This window comes from Talpa occidentalis, unplaced genomic scaffold, assembly GCF_014898055.3.
Source record: "Talpa occidentalis isolate TD23 unplaced genomic scaffold, MPIMG_talOcc4v2.1 talOcc4.15, whole genome shotgun sequence".
NCBI lineage: Eukaryota > Metazoa > Chordata > Mammalia > Eulipotyphla > Talpidae > Talpa > Talpa occidentalis.
Genome location: NW_023601543.1, coordinates 42,696,453 through 42,720,811, shown reverse-complemented (window position 1 = coordinate 42,720,811; position 24,359 = coordinate 42,696,453). Strand labels below are relative to the sequence as shown.

Genomic DNA, 24,359 nt, shown 5'->3' with positions numbered 1-24,359 from the left:
ATAGGCGAAACACTACGTGATTTGCACATCAAAGACATCTTTACAGACACATAGCCCAAAGCAGTGATAGTGAAGGCAAAGATAAACAACTGGGACTACATCAAATTAAAGAGCTTCTGCACAGCAAAAGAGAAAATAACCAAAACAAAGAGAAACCCCAATGACTGGGAAAAAATTTTTGCACACAACACTAATGATAAAAGACTGACCACAAAGATTTACAAAGAGACTCAACAAAAACAAAGTAAATAATCCAGACAAAAAATGGACAGAAGAGCTAAAAAGAAACTTCTCCAAAGAGGAAATTCAAATGACCAACAGGCATATGAAAAAATGTTCAACATCACTTGTAATCAGGGAAATGCAATCAAACTACAATGAGATACCATCTTACACCAGTGAGAATGGCACATATTAATTAAACTAGCAACAACAAATATTGGGAGGATATGGAGAAAAAGGAACTTTCCTGCACTGCTGGTGGGAGTGAAAACTGGTCCAACCACTATGGAAAGCTGTGTGGAGATTCCTCAACCTACTAAAGATAGTTTCCATATGACCCAGCAATTCCACTGATAGGTATTTATCCAAAGGACACAGAAACATTAATTCAAAAGGACACCTGCACCCCTATGTTTATAGCGGCACTATTTACAATAGCTAAGCCATGGAAACAACCCAAATGCCCAAAAACAGATGACTAGATCAAGAAGATGTCGTACATATACACAATGGAGTATCACTCAGCAATCAAAAAAGATAAACTCATGCAATTTGCAGCAACATGGAAGGAGCTGGAAGGGATCATGCTCAGCGAAATAAGCCAGAAAGAAAAAGAAAAATACCGGATGGTCTCACTCATAGCAGGAATTTATAAAAACTTAATAAGGGACCAGGAAAAAGACTAATTATAATAAAGAAAAAATCAAAATCAACAAGCAACTGTAGACCAGAGACACACTACTGGGGGGGGGCGTGGGGGGAGATAGGAGCGAGGGATTAGGGTCAAAATAAGAGAGGTGGGAATTGCATGGGGAATATAACTAAAATCAAAATGTACACATTGTGCAAAAATGAAAAATGATGTAAGAATTATATAAAATAAAATAATAGTTTAAAAAAGTAAAAAAAAAGATTTCGAATATATGAATTTACCTCATGAGGATAACTGTCATAAGGACCAACACTATTACAAATATTAACCTTCCATAGTGATGTTCCTTTAAAAGACAGAAGAAAAAGGGGTCTCCCTGGTGCGCAGGGGTTAAAGTCTCAGCACTATGAAGCTATCCCACCCACTGTGGCATGAGTTCGATCCCTGGCCAGGGAGCTGACCCACATGGTACAGGAGACCTCTCCTGTCTAGCCTGCTGCTCCCCTCAACAGCGTATTGCAGTGGATACACCTGTCCTGTTCCCCACTCTGTCTCTGATGAATCTTCTCAGCCCGCCCCCCACTTCTGGCCTATTCCCCAGTTCTTGTATGCTTAAATAAATCAACTTTTAAAAAGAAAATTAAAGAAAAAAAAAAGACAGAAGGAAAAAACATGCAGCAATTCTTCCAGTGACAAAAACTTGGGAAAGATACATACAGAGCATTTTGAGAATATGGAGAGCGCTACTATAATCAACAAATATTCAGACAGTTGGAAAAATCTGCAATTGTCACACAGGCACATGATATATTTTTCTTTACAAGGTCTCCCCTGCCAGCCTCAAATGCTTCCAAACTTGGCAAATGAATTCTGAGCAACCATCAACAACAATGGAGATTTTACCTTAATGAAATTATGCTAAGAAACCAAAAGGTAAAACCTGAAGGATAAATACATTTGTTAAATAAAATATAAATACAGTTTTTAAATTCAAGTTCCTTCTTTATCTCAATGCCTGTTAATATCTTACCTGGATCAACCAAAGCTTTATTAAATATTTCTTTAAGTTTCCTACTCTTCACATTCCTTCCTTGAGCAAGATTTCTGTACATCTCATAGCCTATGATCATAACACCACCATCTTCTTGCCACCTCTGTAGCATGTAGCTCCTTTCCTGAGGACGTTTCACCGTTGCCAATTCAGAGACCTTTTATGGAGAAATATAGATTTTTTTAAAGTATCTATTGGGAATGAGTGACTACTAAACATTTCCATGGAAATATGCATCACTGGTAATTAAAAATCTTTTTCTTTTACTATATAAATCTCATGCAGCTATTTTAGTTAACAGAAAACACTTAAAACAATACCTCAAGCTTCTCATCATCTTTTAATCCCTCTTGCCACTTCTCAAATTCATTCATCCAATTCAAGGCAGTATTAAGAGGACAAACCACTAAAGCTGTGCTGAAATCCAATTTGTCACACAAAAGAACTGTATGAAGAAAGCTTACCACCTACAAGAAAACAAATTAAGTTGTCATCTTCATTTAAGTATCTGCTAAAATAATAACAAATTAAGTTATTTTATAATTTAAAGATTGGATGTTTTTTGTTTTGGTTTTTTGCTATAAATAATAAAGCAACCGAACAAGTCATCATCTCCAAGGTAGACAAAATACAGAAAAAAACATACATTAAGTAAAACTGGGGAATTAACTAGATGATGTAAATGCTCCTTCCAACTCTCAAGCACCATGATTTTACCATAAATATTAAAAATATCAATTTAAGAAATAAATACAACAGCTACTAAGTCCCTGGTCTCCAGAGAATGTCCCTAAATCCCCCTAGAAGATACCATTACCCACGTACAGAGAACTGTATTTTTTCCATTTTAACATGTCCTTACTCACATAACTATAATAATTACCTTATGGCTTAAAATTACAAATACGTACACTAATTTCACATCTCTGCTAAAACTTCTGCCATTCAGAAATGCAGTAATTTTAATAGTGAAAAAAAATTTACATTCTCATTACTATAGGGTCATAGACAGCTAATTATTTGTAAAGAAAGTTCATTTCCACCTCACAATCCTTGCAGTTTTTACTGGCTATGCCGTAACCATTTTCTTTCATTTCATTAGGATTTCTCCTCAAACATCACCTCACTACAAAAATGCTTTCCGGGCCTTCCTGGTGGCACAAGGGGTTGGGCAAAGCACTGTGAAGCTGTCCACAGCCTCTGCAGCACGAGTTCGATTCCTGGCCGGCCAGGGTGCTGACCCACATGGCGCAGCAGACCTCTCCTGGTCTTACCTGCTGCTCCCCTCTGTAGTGTATTTCAGTCAGTCTGCCTGTTCTGCTCCCCACTCTGTCTCTGATGGGTCATTTCACCCCACCCGCGCACCTCTGGCCTGTACCCCAGTTCTTATATGCATAGATGGATGAATCCTTAAAAAAATAATAATAATAATAAAATAAATGCTTTCTGTCTCTATTCTGCTAACACTTGTTATCTGAAAATACTTTATTAAAATTCTCGCTCCCTCACTAGAATATAATCTTCTGGAGGAAAGAATCTTTAAATTCTTGTATACTGCTTCGTTGCCAGCCTGTACAACTGTGCCTGTGACATAAATAATACAATAAATATGCTTGAATTAATATGAGCAGAAAATCTTCATGTTTTTTAGTTCTTACCTGTAAAGTTTTACCAAGGCCCATGCAGTGTGCAAGAATGCATCCTGAACCTGGAGATTTCTTTGTTTTTTTTACAGACTCACAGCAGCAATCCCACATAAACTGAACACCTAGAAATGACAGCTTCATGAAGTTCAAATTACAGGCCCAAGTTTAAAAAAAAAAAAACAAAACTTTCCTCATAAATATATCAAAAACATAGCCAAAATTTCCACATAATAGAATTTTTTTAAATTATAGATCTACAAAATCTCTTAAAAATAAATGAGATCTGGGGCTCCCGGTGGCGCAGCGGGTTGAGCACTGAGCTGTGAAGCTGTCCACAGCCTCTGCAGTGCGGGTTTGATTCCCAGCCAGCCAGGGAGAAACCCACATGGTGTGGCAGACCTCTCCTGTCTCACCTGCTGCTACCCTCAGCAGTGTCTTCGGTCCGTCTGCCTGTTCTGCCACCCACTCTGTCTCTGGTGAATTCTCTCACCCTCCCACGCTCCTCTGACCTGTACCCCAGTTCTTGTATAAATAATCTTTAAAATAATTAATTAAAAAAAATAAATGAGATCTCCCCCACTTCCCCTCATAGAGTTAACTAGGGAAAAAAAGTTAACATAAGCACCCAATAGGGTGATTTCCCTTCATTCGTCTTATCTCAGCTATCTCTGCAGACCTTCTTCATACCCTGAAATGGTCCAAAGAGGGAACTGATTCCTATAAAATATACTTCAGGTTTATTAAATCAGCCAGAAAAACAGCCCAGGAGATAATTTATTACTTCTCCCTTTATTCAGCAATTAAGACTAAACAACAAAAGGGACTCAAACTACCTTAGGAATAGGAATTGTAGAATTTAATTTAATTTAATTCATACACACACTCAAAACTAACTTACTGATTCCACTGTAAGAAAGCACAGGATAGTCATAATTTGGTATCTTTCTAATAGCAATGTAGGGGTATTATTAACAAGCATACCTAAAAATGTTGAAATAGCATTTTCTGAAGAAAACTTTTAGCCAAGTCTACCTATGCCCAATACACAGCTGGCTTTAGTCAATGACTATAAACTAAGTGATATCCATTTGCCATACATACCAATTTGTGAATAGCACTTACTTCTTTTATAACATTAATTTTATTTGCAATTATTCTATGTGTTGTTCTTCCTCATTTCCTTATGCAATCCCATAAGGGCAGGTATCAGATTTATTTTACTCACCAATGTATCTCTAGTGCTTAGCAGAACATGAAGCACAGAGGAGAAACCAAACATAAGAAAAATTTTACTAAAAATGTTTTATTCATCTAACAGTTTCTTACCATCTACTTGATGGGGTTTCAATTTTATAACCATATTTCTATGAACCTGTACTAAAGGTTCTTTGGTTTCTTCATCTTCATCTAAAACCAACTTGGTTGTTATGGGACACTTGGTGGGTGAGGCATCTTCAATTTCTATCACCTACAAAGGAAGGAATTAGAGGTAGCTAAGCTCACAGAACTCTTTCAAGAAATGATAGCATATTAGTCTTACCAAGGGAAATTTTCCAGACTATAGACATGACTACTTCCACACCACACATCTAATAATTTGGTTCAAAAAAGAGAAGGACATAGCATAGATTTACGTTTTCCAAAATCAAAAACCTCCACAAGATATTTTTTAATCATTGTGGAAATGTCAGTAATTTCATTTAGCTCATTGGTTTTCATCCTGGATATTTCAACACACGCGATAGGCAGAAATGTGAAAAAAGAAGTGTTTCAAATTACTTTATAGCACACCATTAAAATTTGAATAGACACTTGGCTCCCAAACAGGGATGGTTACATTCTTCTTATTCGTCTAAAGGATACTTCAAAATGTGGTTGTCACAATGACTGGTCAAGACTGATATTTAATGTAGGTAGAAGAGAAGTTAAATATAAATAAATGTATTGCAATGTGAAAAACAGTCCCAAACAAGAACTGTCCCATCCAAGATGCCAAAAAATTCCCACTGAGAAACACTGTAAATATGTTATGAAAGAAAAAAAAACTTTTAGAAAACACTGATTTGAGAACTGCAAGCTCAAAAAAGGGGAAATAATTATTTCACATTCCTTATTTCAAAGATAACCACCATAAATTGGCATGCACAAGTATGTGTGCATGTATTTCTTGCTATCTTATCCCTATGTTTATCCATTACATAGTATATTTAAGAACTCTGTACTGTATATGGTAGGTACAAATATACCATTTTACAAATGAACTAAACTGAGGGACAAAGAAGTTTTATAACTTACATTAGAACATACAACTATGAGGTATCACAACACTAAGGTTTATACCCAGAAGGCTGGACTCTAGAGTCCACTGTCTTAAACACTATACAATACTACTTAAATAAAGGAAACACTTGTATTAACAGCTTATGGCTCTATGACAATCAATTAAGACTCATGACTTGAAAAATAGACATTATGATACTTAAAGAATAAAATTATAGTTACTATTTTTCTTATTTAGAACTTTAGGAATAAATGGATTCTTTAGCAATCACTATAGATATTTTCAAACATAAACAAAAGCATGAGCTTTTGTTAGTATGAGCACTGTTACCCATTATTCAGCTTCAAAAATTATCAACATATGGCAAGTTTTGTTTCACTGATGGCTTCTAACCCATTCTCCAACTTTTCAGATTCCACAAATGATTCTGAAGCAAACCCAAAAGACCATGTAATTTTATCTGTAAATGTTTTTAGAATGTCTCTTTAAAATGACACTTTCTAAAGCCATAACTACAGTATAATTATCATATGTAAAATAAGTCAGAAGTCATAATAAATTACCTATTATACTGCACTTACATAAAATTATAAATAATATACAAATACCAGGAAACAATGTGTAGAACAGAAACAGCACAGGCCATTTAGATATAACCTCCATTTGAACAAGACACTTAACATCTCCATTTGCCAATTAGGGAAGATTATAAATAGCACTCACAGGCTTGTTATGGAGGTTAAATAAGGTAATGCATGCAAAGTATCTGGTACAGACAAAATATTCACTAAAACAAAACCTCCTGAAATCAGTAAGGGACTATCACAAGGTTGCAGGATAGACAAAGTATACAAAAAGGAATAGCTCAACTATATAGCAGCAATGAACAAATATCACAGGACCCAATAACACGTTTCCAAAAGAAATGAAAATGCACAGAGACCTATATACAAATGTTTTTAACATGATTCATAGCCAAAAATAACCCAAATGTCCATCAACATGTGAATAAATTATGGTCTATGCATATAACAGAATAGTACTTAATCATAAAGACAACAAACTACCTACTACACACAAACCTGGATGAATCTCAAAATTATCATCTTGAGAAAAAAGGCTTATATAAAAACAACATAGTGTATGATTTCATTCACATTAAAATTTGAAAAAGACAAAATCTATAGTGATAAAAACTAGATCAGTGATTTCCTGCAGCTAGGGACACAGTGTTGAGATCTGACCAGGAAATGCTTATGAAAGTTTTATACATCCTAACTGCAGCCATGGCTACACAGAAATACACTTTTAACAAATTTCTCTGATCATAAACTTCACATGGGAAATATATCATACATAACTGATGGCTATATAAAACTATTTTAATTTCTCAGGGAGAGTTTACTTAAGCTACACCATTGCCAGTAGCTAAAAATAGTGAATTGAACATACTTCTTTACTACAATAACATGAGAGAACAAAATAGTTACAATCCCACTAGTACAAAACTAGGAAGAAGACCCTACCAGTAATGACATACCAACAAAATTATGAAGCTAATGGCACAAAGACAAATGTCAAATGACAAACACAAAAGAAAATAGTAAAACTTAAGCACCAATAGAAAAGAAAACCTATAAGCAGTACCACATTTTATTTTTTTTTCAGAAGATTCAGGACAAAGAGGCATCAATTAATAAAAACAGGGAGAAGTGTGGAATAAAAGCAGAATTGGTTAAAAGTTTATTTAAGGTACAGTCAGCTCTATCAGACTGACAAATTCATCCATTATGTCAATAATTAACACTGCTCTTCAAAAATTCTTAGAAACAAGATGCATGGAAAAATAAGGATCTAGGGAATAAGTGATCCAAAAATTGATAGACAAAGGGATTTCCAAAATAGTAAAATCAGATAAAATAGGTCAGACTGGAGCAGCAAAACAAGGTTCAAGCAGTGACAGTTCAAATAATAAATTGGTACTGATCAATTACTTATTTTATTTATTGAGGAATTTTAGGATTTCATGGAAAGAGGGGAAATGAATGACAAAGGTATGTAGAAAATAAAAGAAAAATCCCAAAACCTTATTAACCATAAAAAAAATAAACAAGACATATATAACAAAGAAATGTAATCATTATATACTATGTCTATATACTCACCAGAGAGAGAGAGAGGGAGAGAGAGAGAGAGAGCCGTGTGTATGTGAGAGAGAGAGAGAGAGAGTGAGCGAGTGAAAGAGGGGGCAGAAGCAATATACACCACACAGCTTTGCTGTGAATATTTACATAGGTATAGTCATGTGAATACTGATTTATGATTTAATCATAAATATAATAAATTGATATTGAGAGAATGTGAAGAAGTAACTGGCTTTAGTGGGTAGCTTAAGAGCATTACATTTATAAGTTTGATATAATAATGGTAATGTCTAAAAGTGAGAAAAGAAATATTTTATAAGGATATTCAACACAAACATACCATTAAAAGCAAAGAAAAGCTAAAAGAACTAAAAGCCATTACCCCTGAGTAGAGTCTGAATAGAACAGAAGATGGTGATAATTTCAAAATAGTCTTAAGGTAATTATTTTAGTCAACCAAAGCACATATATTAAATTTCATAAATTAAAAAATTATTTAGGAAATATGATGACTCAAATAAAAGGACATGGAATATGTTAATACACATTTAAATATGAGAGAAAAATACAGCATTATTATATACAGAGATTACAACTATGTGAGGTACATGCAAGTATGCTACCACGGATCAAAGTAAGAAAATAAGAATTTAATATCTATTTATGTAATGCTATTTGTTTTAAATTTTAAGTAAACCTAATTAACATCACAAAAAGATAAAACTATACCTAAAGTATCTCTAAGTAGATGAAGAGGAAGTATATATTACAACTCATGAGTATTTTTGCCAAAATAAGAACTGAATCAAGCTTCTATATCCAATGTCATTTATAGGACATACTGGAGTCAATGTAAATACATCACAAGGATGCAACCAGCAAAGTTCAGAATATAGTAAATTCTACACAAATAATCTGGTTTCTTCAGCAAATATTCTATATAAAAAAGGAAAGACAAAAAGGAAAACTATAGATTTAAACAGACTTAGGAGACACAGCATCCAAATGCCACATATAACATATACACAGGCCTTCTTGGGATCCTGATTGACCAATGATTTTTTAAAACCACAAGTATGGGGCCTCCCCGGTGGTGCAGCGGTTGAGCGCTGGGTTGCAAAGCTGCCCACGGCCTCTGCGGTGCTGGTTCAATCCCCGGCTGCTCCCCGGCCACCAGAGGAGGGTCCCACATGGCGCGCAGACCTCTCCTGCCGCCCGCTGCTCCCCTCAGCAGTGTACTTCGGTCCTTCTGCCTGTTCTGCTCTCCCCTCTAGCTCTGGTGAATTCTCTCACCCTCCCACGCTTCTGACTGTACCCAGTGCATGTATGAACAAAAAAACAAACAAACAAACAAATAAATAAAAACATGCCTCTCTTAAAAAAAAAAAAAAAAACCTACAAGTATGTGAGGAAAAGCAAGAAATTTTTAATATTAACTAGACATTGGATGGTATTATGGAATTATTGTTAGTAATGGCACCACAGTAATTTTTTTAATAGGGTCTCCTCTTTCCACAATATATGCTTAACTACATATAGATGGAATAATATGATTTGAGACTCCTCAAAAATAATATAAAGGTAAAAGAATAGATCAAATAACACAGGACATGTTGGTAAATGCTTAAGCTAGATAATGGGTACAAAGAGAGTATAATATTCCCACCACCTATATATGTTCTTAAAAACTTACACCAAAAAAAAAGTTTATTAAAATATTGAAGTACTGGGCCTCCCCGGGTGGTGCAGTGGTTGAGTGCTGTGCTGCGAAGCTGCCCACAGCCTGAGCAGCGCCAGTTTGATCCCCAGCCGCCGGCGAGGGTCCCACATGGCGCGCAGACCTCTCCTGCAGCGCCCACTGCTCCCCTCAGCAGTGTATTTCTATAGTCTGCCTGTTCTGCTCCCCACTCTGGCTCTCATGAATTCTCTCACCCTCCTGCGCTTCTGACTGTACCCAGTGCTTGTATAAATAAAATAAATCTTTAAAAAAAATTATTGAAGTACTTATGGATTTAAGTAAAACTTTTAAACATTTTTTTCTACCCTAGATAAAACACAATCACTTTGGTAATCTTTCAAGATTTCTTTATATGAAATGCTTCACAAATTTGCATGTTATCCTTGCACAGTGAACATGCTAACCTTTTCTGTATCGTTCCAATTTTAGTATATGTGCTACTGAAGCAAGGGAAATCCAAAGACAATGTTTAGGCTGCATAAAATATTGCTAGTAAGGAAAAGCACCTGTAAATAGAAATCCACTATGAACATAAAAAAGTCATATATTTAAAAATTATAAAAATCGGTTTACCTCTCTCAATTTCTCTCGCTCCCGCTCCCTTTCAGCAATACGTTTTCGCCTTTCTTCCTCTTCCTTAAGAGCATTTTGTGTTTCTGTTCGTAGTTTATCATCCTTAAGTATCTTTCGAATTTTCTTTCTGCCTTTTCCGGGAGACTTGGAATCATCATTTTCATCTTCTTCCTCCTCTTCCTCCTCCTCATCTTCTTTATCTTCATCAGAATTACTCTATGAAATTAAAACAATCAGAAGTAAATACAACATTGTCTGATTCATCCATTTCATACTCTAATAATTAGTACACAAAAAAGAGGTAGAAGAAAAACACTGACGCTTTTTTTTGAATTGTATTTTGTAATAAAGAAGAGTACTGGGCCTCCCTGGTGGCACAAGGGGTTAAGTCTCAGCACTATGAAACTATCTGCAGCCACTGCAGCATGAGTTTGATCCCCAGCCAGCCAGGGAGGTGACCCACATGGCACAGCAGACCTCTTCTGCCTCGACTGCTGCTCCCCTCAGCAGTGTATTTCAGTAGATCTGCCTATTCTGTTTCCCACTCTGTCTCTGGTGAATCCTCTCAACCCCCACACCTCTGGCCTGCACCCCAGCTCTTGTATGCATAAATAAATAAATCTTTAAAAAAAGGAGAGTATTTAAAAAAAAACACAAAAATGAAGCAAAGAATTGACAAACATTTCTCCGAAGAAGCTATAAAAATGTCCAATATTTTCACTCATATGTGAAAGATAAAGAAACAAAACTCATGAACAAAAACAAAATAAAATTTTAGACTACACGAACAAAACAGTGGCTACTGGGAGGGAAGGGGTAAAAAGGGTCAAGGGTGAAAGGGGTCATTTTTATGATAAAGAATGGAAACTAGACTTTTAGTGAACATAATGTAGCATACACAAATGTTGGCTTATAATGTTGTATACTTGAAAACTAAGTAATGTTACAAACCAATGTTACTTCACCAGTGCTGATAAGGATACAGAAAAATTGGAGGTCTCATGCTTTGGGAAAACAGGATGACAGTTCAAGAAAAAAAAAATAGTTCCTAAACACAGAATTACCATGATCCAGTAATTCAACTTTACAGATTATAACTCAAAGAATTCAAAGCAATAAGTCAAACAAACCTTTGTATAACTATTTTCACAGTAGCATTATTCAAAATAGACAAAGGTGGAAAGAACCCTAATGTGCATTAGTTGTTGAATGGATAAACAATGTGATGCATACATATTAACAGAATATTATCCAGTTTTAAAAGAGAAAGACACTTTGATATCTGGAGAAAATAAGCATTTTCTGACCATACTTTTTTTTTTTGGCTAAATACATTACTAATAAAACTTGCAATTTTAAACCTAGGCAAAATATAAACCAACTACCAACACTAAATAAAGACAGTCAATCAAAAGTTTACAGCAATTTAACCACCTATGACTTAATCTTTCAAGAACATCAGAAATATTTTTTAATTGGTGTGATGAAAGACATGATTTTAAAATAAGTAGATTTAATTGAAAAGGGTTGTGGAATTAATCCGTAGGGTAAGGATGCCTAACAAGCCAAGAAAATCATCTGTTCAAATTAAAAAGAAAAATCAACTGATGGTCAGTAAAAAGAGTGATTCAAAGACTAAATACTATGATCAAAAAGCTGGACAAATTTGAAAATAAAGGGAACAAAAAGAAATTCTGACACATGCACAACATGGATGAACTTTCAGCACATTATGCCAAATAAGTCAGAAACAAAAGGACAAATATTTAATTACTCCATTTATATAAGGAGCCAAAAATTAACCACAGAAAGTAGAATAAAGCTTACAAGGAGCTGGGTTAAGGAGGGGATGAGAGGGAAGGAGAGTTACTGTTTAAAGGGTACACACTTTCCAATTGTAGATGTAATGACTCCCCAAAGAGAATAGTGGTGACAAAATAAAGCAGGTAACAGAACTTATAATTTATATAATCCTGCTTATATATACAAAAATAATTCAGATTACTAGAGGAAATTTATTCACATGAGTTATTCAAAATAATGTTTTATGTCTTAGGAAAATAGAATACTTAACATCAATTCTGTAGCTCCAACAATATAAAATAATGAATTTGAACAGCTTAAAATTTCTATTACATTTAGTTAAGGAACAGGAAAAACATGACAGCATGTTAATGCTTCTACATATTTATACATTGAATAAGTCACCCTTCATATATATGGGAGGGTAACTAAATGAGTAGAATTCAACTATTAAAATGCAGAAGAGGTAATAGCATATTTATTAGTCTACTGTGAAGATCAAGCAAACAGTAAATGTCATTATTACCTTGTTTTCACTGGATGAATCTTCTTGAACCTTAATGCGTCGTCTTTTCTTTTTCTGTTTATAACTCCGCTGATTTTCTTCTAATTCTGCCTTCTTTGCAGACCTAAAGAACATTTAAAATGCAAAATAAAATATTTCATGATGAATTTCCTTAAACTAATTACATACTATTTTAGAAGTGTTTTACCTTTGTATACATTTCTTTAAAAAGATACAGGAAAACAAAAAGATAAAAACTCCCTAGGGTCAAAATGTTTAGGTCATTTTTTGGGGGGGGGGTGAGGCTGAAAAGAATTTATTGAGCTTCTACATGTTGTAAATGGTGGAGTCCCAGGATGTCAATTTCTTTTTTTAATTTTTATTTATATATATTTTACATCATTGTTCATTTTTAAACGTTTGCTTTCTTTTCTCAGGTGTAGTCCCATAGAATTTCCATCATTTCACCTGTACATCATCACCACAGTCCCCTGTGCACCTCCCTCCCTCCTTCAGACTCCTCTCCCTTCCCCTCCCCTGCAGGATGTCTCTGGTTTATAGCTTTCTGTTTTTGTTTTGTATTGTTATTTTTTTACCCCTGATACCTTATTTGGTCCCCCTATATTCCTGCTATAAGTGAAACCATCCGATATTTTTCTTTCTCCTTCTGACTTATTTCACTGAGCATAATCCTTTCTAGCTCCATCCATGTTGCTGTGAATGGCATGAGTTTATTTTTCTTGATTGCTGAGTAATATTCCGTTGTGTATGTATACCACATCTTCTTGAGCCAGTCATCTATTTTTGGGCATTTGGGTTGTTTCCAGGTTTTACCTATTATAAATAGTGCTACAATAAACTTAGGGGTACGGGTATTCTTTTGAATCAATGTTTTTGTGTCCTTTGGGCAAATCCCTAGGAGTGGAATTGCTGGGTCATATGGTAGCTCCATTTTTAGTAGTCTGAGGAACCTCCGCACAACTCTCCATAGTGGCTGGACCATTTTGCACTCCCATGGCAGCAGTGTAGGAGAGTTCCTTTTTCACCACATCCTTGCCAACATTTGTAGTTGCTAGTTTTTTTTTGATATGTGCCATTCTTACTGGTATAAGGTGGTATATCATTGTGGTTTTGATTTGCATTTCCCTGATTATAAGAGTGTTGAACATTTTTTCATATGCTTTTTGGCCACAAAATGGTTAAGTCTTAATTAATCTAGTGATCAACATTTACGTTATCAGAGGGGAAATTGGCAAGTGTGTAGTAAGAAGGATGGAGCCCTTTACATAAATGAACAATATTCATAAAATTATGCACCCATTATTTTTGAAAAAGCAGATTATAAAAGTTGGATACTATTTTCCTCTTATCATGTCACATAATTTTTTGATAATAATTTTGGGGGAGAAGGATATTTCTATAATCAGAAGTTGGTACACAAAGTTACATTAATCAAGAGCATCTCAGGAAATGGTGCCAAGACAACTGGATCTCTACCTGCCAAAAAAACAAAGCTGGCTGGACCCCTATCTTGCACTATACAGAAATCCTAACTGTAAATGGATCAAAGGGCCCTTAAGATAAATGTTATAGCTAACAGATTGCTCACTGTCTTATAGTAAAATGTGAGAATATGGTTATTTTGCTATATTCTGCTAGGGAGAGAAAAAACTGAGTTAGGACAGCTGGAAAAACGTGTATGACAAGTCTTAAAATTGTAAAATTTAAACCCTAAGATGTCACTTCTAAAAAGTTACTTTGGGGCCTCCCCAGTGGCACAGCGGTGGAGCGCTGGGTTGCAAAGCTTCCCACAGCCTCAGCAGCGCCAGTTCAATCCCCGGCCACCAGACAAGAGGCTCACATGGCGCGCAGACCTCTCCTGCCGCCCGCTGCTCCCCTCAGCAGTGTACTTTGTCAGTCTGCCTGCTCTGCTCCCTGCTCTGGCTCTGGTGAATTCTCTCACCCTCCCACGCTTCTGACTATACCAAGTGCTCATATAAATAAATAAATAAATAAATAAATAAATAAATAAATAAATAAATAAATAAATCTTTAAATAAAAAAGTTAGTTTGAACAAATAATCACACAAGTATATGAATACACACATACGTGCAGATATATGTGCATATTAAAAAGTGTAGCAATAAAAATTTATTGTGTCAATATGCAAATATTTTATGACAATAGTATCTACAGTAGAAAATATTAAGAAAAATCTAAAAATACAAAACTAGAAATTTACCTAAATAACATTTCATAAAGGTTCAGAGGGTAGGGGTCAGAGAAAGATCAGTCCTAGATTTAGAGCTAAAATTATAAAACTTACTGAAGAAAACATAGCCATAAATCTTTGTAATGTTGAATTAGGCAATAGATTCTTAAATATGCTAACTGAAAGCACAACCAACCAAAGAAATAGACAGACTGGAGTTCATCAAAATTAAAACCTTAGGTGCATGAATGGATACTGTCAAGAAAATTTAAAGAACCAACAGAGTGGGAGAACATGTTTGCAAATTATACATCTGAAACAGGTCTTGCATCCACCCAAAATATATTATGACAAATTAACAATAAAAAGATAGCCCAATTAAAAACTAGAAAAATTATGACAGACATTTCTCCAAATAAGATATCCAACAGACACATGAAAAAATGCTCAACATTATTAGCTACTTGTGAAATGGTGGCAGCAGTGGTAGTTTCTCGCCAGCTGCACAGAAGGCTGCAGGACAGCTACTCAGATGCCCACCGCAGTAGGCCAGGCTTGAGTCCAACTGTACCTTCATCCTCCCCCACCCCGCTCCTCCTCAGGGACCCAATACCCGCCATCAGAAGCAAGATACTTGCAGGTGGTCCAACCAGCAGCAGGCAGTTAACAGGTGGTGAGCATTTTACGCCTGCCACCAGCAGGCCCACTGGGACTCAGGCTGCTGGCAGAGGCATTGGCTGGCAGTGGTTCCCCTGTCATGCCACCCCAGGACATGCAGACTCACTGGAGCAGAAGTGGCAAGGTTGCCCTTGCTGGAGCAAACTCTTGCAGAGTAGGCCACAGCAAGCTCCTCAGCAACTGGTTCATGGATGCAGGTAGGATCATGGGGCCTCACTAGGGAAACTCCAGGCAGTAGAGAGGCCCACAGAGTCCCAGACCAACATGGCAGGCTCCTAGCAAACTGAGACCCATGTCCCAGGGCTGCTACACCATCCTCCACCCCCCTTTCTTTGTTACATCCAGCCACATTGAAAGGGTATCAGGTGCAGAGTGATACCGTGATATCACTAAAGGCAGCTCTGGTTCACCAGCCCATGGGCCTGCCCTGAGGTTGGGGTACGTCTGATCTGTGCAGGGGCCTTTTATATTTGATGCCTGGATCACAGAATGTAGATCACAGAACTTGATTGTAGATCAAGCTAAATGAACCAATCAGGTTGAAGCCCGGTTCATTATTTGGATCAAAAAATAAGAACGAGCTGATACAGATGAATCAGGCTTGTAAGGTGGGGAATTCTGAAAGAGGATATAAATCAGGGCAGAAAGCCAGCTTAGGAATTCTGTTTCTCACCTCTGAAGAAAGAATAAGAACCATCCAGCAGCCAATCTCCAAACAAAGACAACAAGCCAAAGACCTTTGCAGAGACCTGGATGCTCCCCTGTCTCCAGCCCTACCACTAACATCACCTGAAAGGAGAACCATAGGCCTCAGCCTGGTATCTCAAAGAGCTGTTGTTGGTGGTGTAGGCCAACAACTCACAAAGAGCTGTTAATACTGGTATCTCTAACACTGCCTCCTGGTAACCAGTGATAGTCAGTATTACTGGCCAGTACTGTCTGGCAGTAATGATAGGTGACCAGCACACTGTATCCTGATCACATCTAGGAGAAGTCCAGCACTTTTGATTGCCTGGCACTGCCTCTGGTGCTGTTGCTTCCATTGCTGTCTGGTCCAGCAGCCAATGCTGTCCAGTCAGTGCTTCAGACTGTTGCTGTGGGCTGCAATGGTGTTATCTCAGCAGGCCCCACCTATGAGAATCTCCAGCTACTACTGTGAGTTGGATCCTGGCCCACTGCTTGCTGGTATGCCATGAGCTCCAGGCACTCACTGATGGGACAGCACCATCTTCAACAAGCAGCCTTTTGTTTGGAACTTCCAAACACTGTGAACTATCCATGGTGACATAGCCAGTCACTTGTTGCCTTAGAAACTCTTTGTTTATCTTTGTTAAATAAACCCTTTTGTTGCTGTTCCTTGAGCCTGAATGGTCCTGCAATTGTATATGCAGGTGAGAACTCACAGTTACTTGTCCTCTACCATGGCACTATCCTTTGACCCTCTATTCCACTGGCATTGCCCTGTTTCAGTTAATAGCCTTAAAAAAAGAAAAAAAAAAAAACACAAAACTGAAAATGGGTTGGTGATAATGTGGAGAAAGTAAAATCCTTATGTACTGTTGGTGAGACTGTAAAATGGTACAACCACAACTATGGAAACTACTGTAGCAGTTCCTCAAAGCATTAAACACAGAATTACCATATGACCCAGCAATTCCACCTAAGATTTTAAAACAAGAAATTGAAAAGATATTTGTACACCCATGTTCATAGCAGTATTATTCACAATAACCAAAAGTGAAAGCACCCCAAGAGATCACCCATTAAGCAATATGTGTGGTATATACATAACAATGTAACATTATTCGCCCTTACAAAGGAAAACCATGCTGCAACATGGATAAAACTTGAAGACATTATACTAACTGAAATAAACCAGTCACATAAAGACAAATACTATATAACTCCATTTATAAGGTACCTACAGGGGTCAACTCATAGAGACAGAAAATAGAACAGTCGTTGCTAGGGGTTGGGAGAAGGGGGAATGGGGAGTTACTGTTTAATGTGTAGAGTTTCAACTTTGTAATATAAAGATAGTTACAGAGATTGGTTATAGAACAACATGAATATACTTAACACTACTGAATTGTACAGTTAATGGTTACAATGATAAATTTTGTATTACATCCAATTTACCATTATTTAAAAAATAATTTAAGGGTCTCCCTGGTGGTGCAAGGGGTTAAGACGCAACGTATGAAGTTATCTGCAGCCATTGCAGCACGAGTTCGATCCCCAGCCAGGGAGCTACCCACATGGTGCAGCAGACCTCTCCTGACTCGCCTGCTGCTCCACTCAGCAGTGTGTTTCAGACAATCTGCATGTTCTGTTCCCCAACGTCTCTGGTGGATCCTCTCACCCTCCACACCTTTGCCGATACCCCAGTTCTTGTATACATAAATAAATCTTTAAAAAATTAGTAATTTAAAAGATGAATAAAGTACTGATACAAACTACAGCATGGATTAACCTTGAAAATATTATACTAAGAATCCATTCATAAAAAAAAAAAACATGTATGGATCCATTCATATGAAATATGCAGAACAAGCAAATCCATACACAAAGAAAGTAGACTAGTTTTACTAGGGGATGGAAGCAAGAAGAATGGAGAATCAGAGTATAGGGCTTCTTTTTGAGATGATGGAAATATTCTAAAATTAAGATAGTGGCAATACTTCAAAGCTCTGTATTTTAAAGATTTATTTATTTATGCAAGCACTGGGTTCAGTCAGAAGCGCAGGAGGGTGAGAGAATTCACCACAGCGGGGAACAGAACAGGTAGATTGACGAAATACAGAGCTGAGGGGAGCAGTGGGCATGGCAGGAGAGATCTGCGCGCCATGTGGAACCCTCGCCGGCGGCCGGGGATCGATCCAGCACCTCAGAGGCTGTGGGCAGCTTCGCAGCCTAGCGCTCAACTGCTGCACCACCAGGGGAGGCCCTCTGTAAATATTTTTGAAACCTCTGTATTTTTACACTTAAATGGTAAAATTTGTGTTATATGAGATATGTATCAGTCTTTCAATTTTCATTATACCCTATCATTATTTTCTATTTCCCCTAAAGTACAATATGTTGCTATACTCTCAGGACAACCTGCTAAGTACTAATCTAAAAGAAAAATCTCAACTGTTTTAAAATTTGTAAGTAGAGACAAACATACACACACAAATACCAAAAGATTGACATCTGATAAACTATAAACTTAGAAGGATCACAATATACAGGAGAAAATAAAAAAAAATTCTAAAATGGTCTGTATTATCTAAGATATGCTAACAAGGAAATAAAATTTTAAATAGTAATCTTCATCGTAGCTATGCATATTGAGAAAATAAACTCATCTTAATATAATAACAGTACTACTAAGAACAATAATTCACATTCATGGAGCACTTTCTATTTGCCAAGTAGGCATTGTGAGAAGCCCTTTACATGCACCATCTCCTTTCATGCTCATAATAATCAGTAATATGAGTGCTACTGTAACCCCCAATTTCATAGGTGAGTGAAGACAAAGTATTCATACAAGTAGAAAGCAATAATGCCAGAAGTTAGATGAAGTAGTCTGTCTACAAGGACTCTTATCTACTTACACTAAAACTTAACCCAACACAAACCAAAAATGATAGTTTTTGCACACTGAAATTCCATCTATTTAAGACACATAATTTACTGAAATGTTTATATATCATTTTTAAATTACTGATTTTTGATCTGAAACTACTCATTTCAAATCAAAATATTAAATTTAACATTATTAGTGCACAGACGATTCTACAAATGAAATTGGGTTATTCAGGCTAATTCCTAAAATTTTTGAAAAAACAATATATTTACCTTGTTCTGGGCCGCTGTTCATCTTCAGATTCACTAACTTCTTCACTAACTCCTGATTCCTGAAAATCAGAATCTTCAGAATCTTCACTGCTCACTTGAATAAAAAAATAATTAAATAAGTTCCAAAAGAAATGCAAAGTACTTAACTAGTCAATAACTTCATATTAAAACTTAGAACACTGTGAGATGAATATCTGTTAAATGCACATTAATGAACATTATACACTTAAATGTACAGATCAGATTAGAACATTTAATGATTCATATGGTGCTCAATATAATTCAACTGTATTTGCATTATTATGAAACTAAAGTTCTACAATAAAATATAAGTTAACTGTATGAATTATCAAAATGAGAATTTAATTGTCAATAAAACCATTAGTAATTATCTAAAGTAAACATACTGAAATGAATTGTTTATTCAAAACAAGCAAAGTAGGCTGGCCAAGATGGAATAATGGCAATTACAGACTCTCTCTGCTATGTAGGACAAGTAAAAACTAAGAACCAATAAAGAAATGACTTAAGGACTCTCAAAAGGAAACAGTAACAGGCAGAATGGAGACGAAATCAAAACTTGAATAATGACCCTATTAAACTGGAGAGTTTGGGGAAAAAGCCTTAAGAGTCATGGCCTTTTTTTTTTCCCCCTTTCCTGGTTTTGAAATTAAAGAACCCTATTTCTAACTGCAATCCTAGGAAAAATGGGCCAAGTCCCAGCATATTACAAGAATCTTAGGTGACTCTAATTTTATTTTTCTGTCCAAAATTTTATTTCTCTATACCAAAATTGCCACTACAAGGCAGGCAACTAAAATCTCAGAATACCCATCATTCTGGCCAGAGGAAGTCGGGCAAGGAAAATACAACATGGGCTTGGACTATCTTATAATGCCAGTAAGTGAAGAGTGCTCAAAAAAATGATCATGTCACAGGACATGATGCAAGTTAAAGAAACTCCCAATAGTGAAAGCTGGGAAAATTTGAACCAAAAAATGAACTTTTCAATGGTTCTCCAATCTATAGAGCCCACTATACTTCTCAGATAGTTCAAAAAAATGCTTTTCTACTCCTAATGGGAAAGAAGAGTTCATCTGCCCTCCTGGAGTTAGGTAGTAAAGTGTTCAGAATCTACCCCTAACAAGCAAAATATCTTTGAACTTTTTGCTAGCCAAAATTCTCAGGCAAATTTCATATTTAACTGGTCAAAGTATATGTGATTAGTTAATATGTCTCTCCCAACTCCCAAGTAAAATAAACACACAAAAGAGATGTACCGTGTTTATACCCTCATGTACCCAAGTGTTCACTGTCAAGTACTCCAATTTGAAAAACAGGTTGACAAGAGCCTCTAGTCTCTGTCTTATAAGCATAGTGTCATTTTCTATTATTCCTTTCCCTCCCTCTATAGTCCAGCTATATATCACATTGATTACATCCCTACCACAATAACTGTACTCCCTCCATTACCATGTGCAAACATTTGGCAGAGGTTTTAATTTTTTTCCCCTATGTGTATTATAAATCTCCATACCCACCTATTCCCCACTTACAACCTAGTCTGCTTGGTTAAACTCCTAACCTCTATGAAATCTTCTCTGTGAATAACTCCCATCCTCCAGGAAGCTAAAGAAATCGTCTTTTCTGCTACAGTATAGCAATACCTCTGCAATATAAGACATCCTTTATTGCATTATAGTTTCTAATAATATTAATAACAAGATATTATTAAGGCAGTGACTGCCAAGCCTACCTACATATCAGAATCACTGAGACACTGTTCAAACATACTTAGGTTTGACCCCCATCAATTACGCTTTAAATGGCTTGTGACTGGTCCCTGTCATAGGTATATTTTAAAATCCCTCAAGTGATCCATATGTGCACCCAGGCTGAAAACCACCATTCAAAAAGTGATCTGCTTATTCATTTTTTATTCCCTCAGTGTTTACAAAAATGCTAGAAATATGTAACCACTCAATGTGGAAGAATTCAGATTTTTAATGTAATGAAAACGTAATCTGACTACATAAGTTTTACACACACATTTGCATTAATCTACCTGAATTAACTGCATAATTTAAACTACATCTTCCTTAGGCAAGCATTATTTCTTCCTGTAGTTATGGGCAATCTTATATTTTCTACATAGTGAGTAAGTATATTTTATTTATTACCATTATTTATTTATTTTCAATCTAAAGATATATGACTATTACAGTATAAAAATATTCACTGTGTCATCACCAATTTTCTGGATTATCTTTCCATTCCAAATTCTCTCACCCTTGTGTAAGAGAACAGTTATTGCCATTATGTTTATATTCACTATCAGAGGTCAACTATTGTAGCAGATACACTTCAGCTTTATTACTTAAAACTAGTTTATATAACTAGCATGTTCCTTATATTCACAATTAAAATGTCTTACCCTTCCTTCTGTTTCTACCTTTGGCTTCTTTGTGCTCTTTAGACTTTGTCTTTTTTTCTTCTCCAGATTCTCCATCACTCACAGTTAATTTGTGCCTCAAAAGCCTATGTCTGTATCTTGGCTTCTTAGATTCTTCAGAATCAGAATCTGATTCAGAATTGACTTGATTTTTTGCATCTAAATGGAGAAAATATATCTATAAAACCTTAAGTTACTTTTCTTCAAAAAGTTTTGTAAACCTATTTTGTTTGTTGACAATTATTATGATTTATGGAACAGATCAGAACTGAGTATTTACTAGGTAACATTGGTGACATAAGGCAATATACATCAGACATGATCCATTACTATTATTAAACAGATTAAAATCACCAATATACATATGTAGACTTCTAAAAATATAAATAATATTCTGTCCCAACATCCTCTTTTTTATGGCAGTGACTGACAAAACAAACAATTATTACCAGATACTCAAAGAGAGTAAAGGTAGCAAAGTTTTAAACAGCTTCAAATGTATACACTAATAGATTTTATGGTCAGTCTTAAAAGACTGAACTGGTCAAAGAACCAAATTATGATATCTTATACTTCTCTTTGGGAATCTCACCCTCATCTCTCAGGTTTTCTTCATTGTGTTTTTCAGTTCTTTTTTTCCCTTCTTCTGGTTCATCATCTGAAGATCCATCTTCATCAGAGGAAAGATTGGCTTTAATTTCTTCTAAGAGCATCTTCTTGGCAATTCTTTGACATAAAAAGACAATAAAAATTGTCAAGTATAACAAATTAGAAACAAAAAACAATTATCTGTATCAAAACAGATGTCAATAGATTTTATATTGTTAATAAAAGACTGTCAAAACCATGTTTTAATGAAAGCTACAACTAAAACTTTTAGAAATATTTATAGCACTAATTTTTCCCTATACTATGTATTGAAAAATCACAGGACATTTCTACTATTTTGGCCAACTATAATTTCATGCTGGGTGATGCTCCAATCCTATACTTGCTCTGCTGCCATCAACAAACAACTACAATGTCAGAAAGACTCACAAAAGCAAATCAACTTATTCAGACAAATGGCATCCTAAGAAAAAACACTTCTTAAAAAAATTTATTCAACAGCAAACATACTGTTAGAAAATCAGTATGTAATAAACCACCTTATTATGAAACAATGCCTTGGCCTCCCCGGTGTTCTAGGAGTTAAGTCTCAGTGCAATCACCACTGTCACCTGAGTTTGATCCCTGGCCAGGGATCTAACCCACATATGGTGCAGCAAACCTCTCCTGTCTCACCCATCGCTCCCTTTAGCAGTGTATTTCACTAAAATATGCCTGTTCTGCTCCCCACTCTGTCTCTGGTGAATACTCTTAACTCTCCCACACCTTTGGCCTACACATCAATTTTTCTAAGGGGGAAAAAAAGTGCTTCAAACCAGTGGATATTTTTAGCCCTGAAGGTTTCCATTTACTTCATAAGTTCTGTTAGCCAGATAAAAGCATACATCAAATATTATGTATTGAAGCAATGAAAAACTCCAATAATATTCAAGCTAGGGCAGTGAAGACAAGGGATATGAGTGTTATTAATTGGACACATGGCAAAAGAACACAAATGTCTTCAACTGTTTAAAAAAGCAGATAGTGCCCATTCATTCAAAACAAAATTTCTCAACATGCTCCTTAAATAGCAATTTGCTAATGAAAGAATCGACTGCTAATAAAAAACATGAGAAAGAACTTCTTTAACTAAGACGATATGTTGAAATAAAATTTATTTCTAATTAATTTCCATGTTTGCACTTATATCTGAAAATCAAAGATAAAAGCAATAAAACAGCAATTGTGCAAGATGAGGTGTTTTTTACATGTCTGGGTGTCTTATAGCTATAAATTCAAAAATCACAGTAACAAATGATTACCTTATAGAGAAGTTCAAAAGGTGGCATGAGTTTAAGTTTTCCATGAATTACCACCTACAGAATAAATATCTACTCTGCATTAAAGATAGAATCTCTAGCTCATTCAAAAACTTGAAATTAGGGGACTTTTGTCATTTTGGAAATTGAAACCTCTCTTTGTCTTTCTTGTCATGTATTCACATTTCTACCCAAAATTCATTGAATGGTAAGAGATGTTAATGCATGCAAAAGCATTCTCTATTTTATTTGAAAGGTAGATTGTTAATTGCTACTTATTAAATATTTTCAATGATATACAACAAAGATTTTTGAACAGACTAGAACAAAATAGGTAATAACTTCCACAAATGTTTATTATGTGTCTTTTGGTTCTTTTTCCTCTAAGCAGAAATACCAGAAATATTTAAGAAAACACAAGAATTACCAATTGCTAGGGAAAACACAAATAAACTTGCTTTATGAAGAGACACCCCACAGATTGGCAGAAAATATTTGTGCTCCACAAAACTGATAAGGGATTGATATCAAAGGTCTACAAAGAGCTTATATAACTCAACAGAAACAAAATAAAGAATTCAGTCAAAAAGTAGGCAGAAGAGCTAAAATGACACTTCTCTAAAGAGGAAATGCAGATGGCCAACAGGC

At 35.7% G+C, this 24,359-nt stretch overlaps 1 protein-coding gene and 1 non-coding gene across 3 annotated transcripts in view; both read right to left on the bottom strand.

The window, feature by feature from the left end:
* Positions 1-24,359, bottom strand: part of ATRX (ATRX chromatin remodeler) — a 155,170-nt gene that overhangs the window by 105,361 nt on the left and 25,450 nt on the right. For both annotated transcript variants that reach the window (XM_037511634.2, XM_054695664.1), the window contains exons 6-14: positions 22,397-22,530; positions 21,787-21,963; positions 19,353-19,446; positions 12,637-12,739; positions 10,308-10,523; positions 4,898-5,039; positions 3,584-3,693; positions 2,246-2,392; positions 1,905-2,082 (exon numbers count right to left, since the gene is read on the bottom strand). In XM_037511634.2, coding sequence (XP_037367531.2) covers positions 1,905-2,082; positions 2,246-2,392; positions 3,584-3,693; positions 4,898-5,039; positions 10,308-10,523; positions 12,637-12,739; positions 19,353-19,446; positions 21,787-21,963; positions 22,397-22,530 — 1,301 coding nt within the window. The remainder of the gene's footprint in view (positions 1-1,904; positions 2,083-2,245; positions 2,393-3,583; positions 3,694-4,897; positions 5,040-10,307; positions 10,524-12,636; positions 12,740-19,352; positions 19,447-21,786; positions 21,964-22,396; positions 22,531-24,359) is intronic.
* LOC119246806 (U6 spliceosomal RNA) lies at positions 10,081-10,183 on the bottom strand. The gene has a single exon (XR_005125561.1). It is a non-coding gene; the product is annotated as a U6 spliceosomal RNA (small nuclear RNA).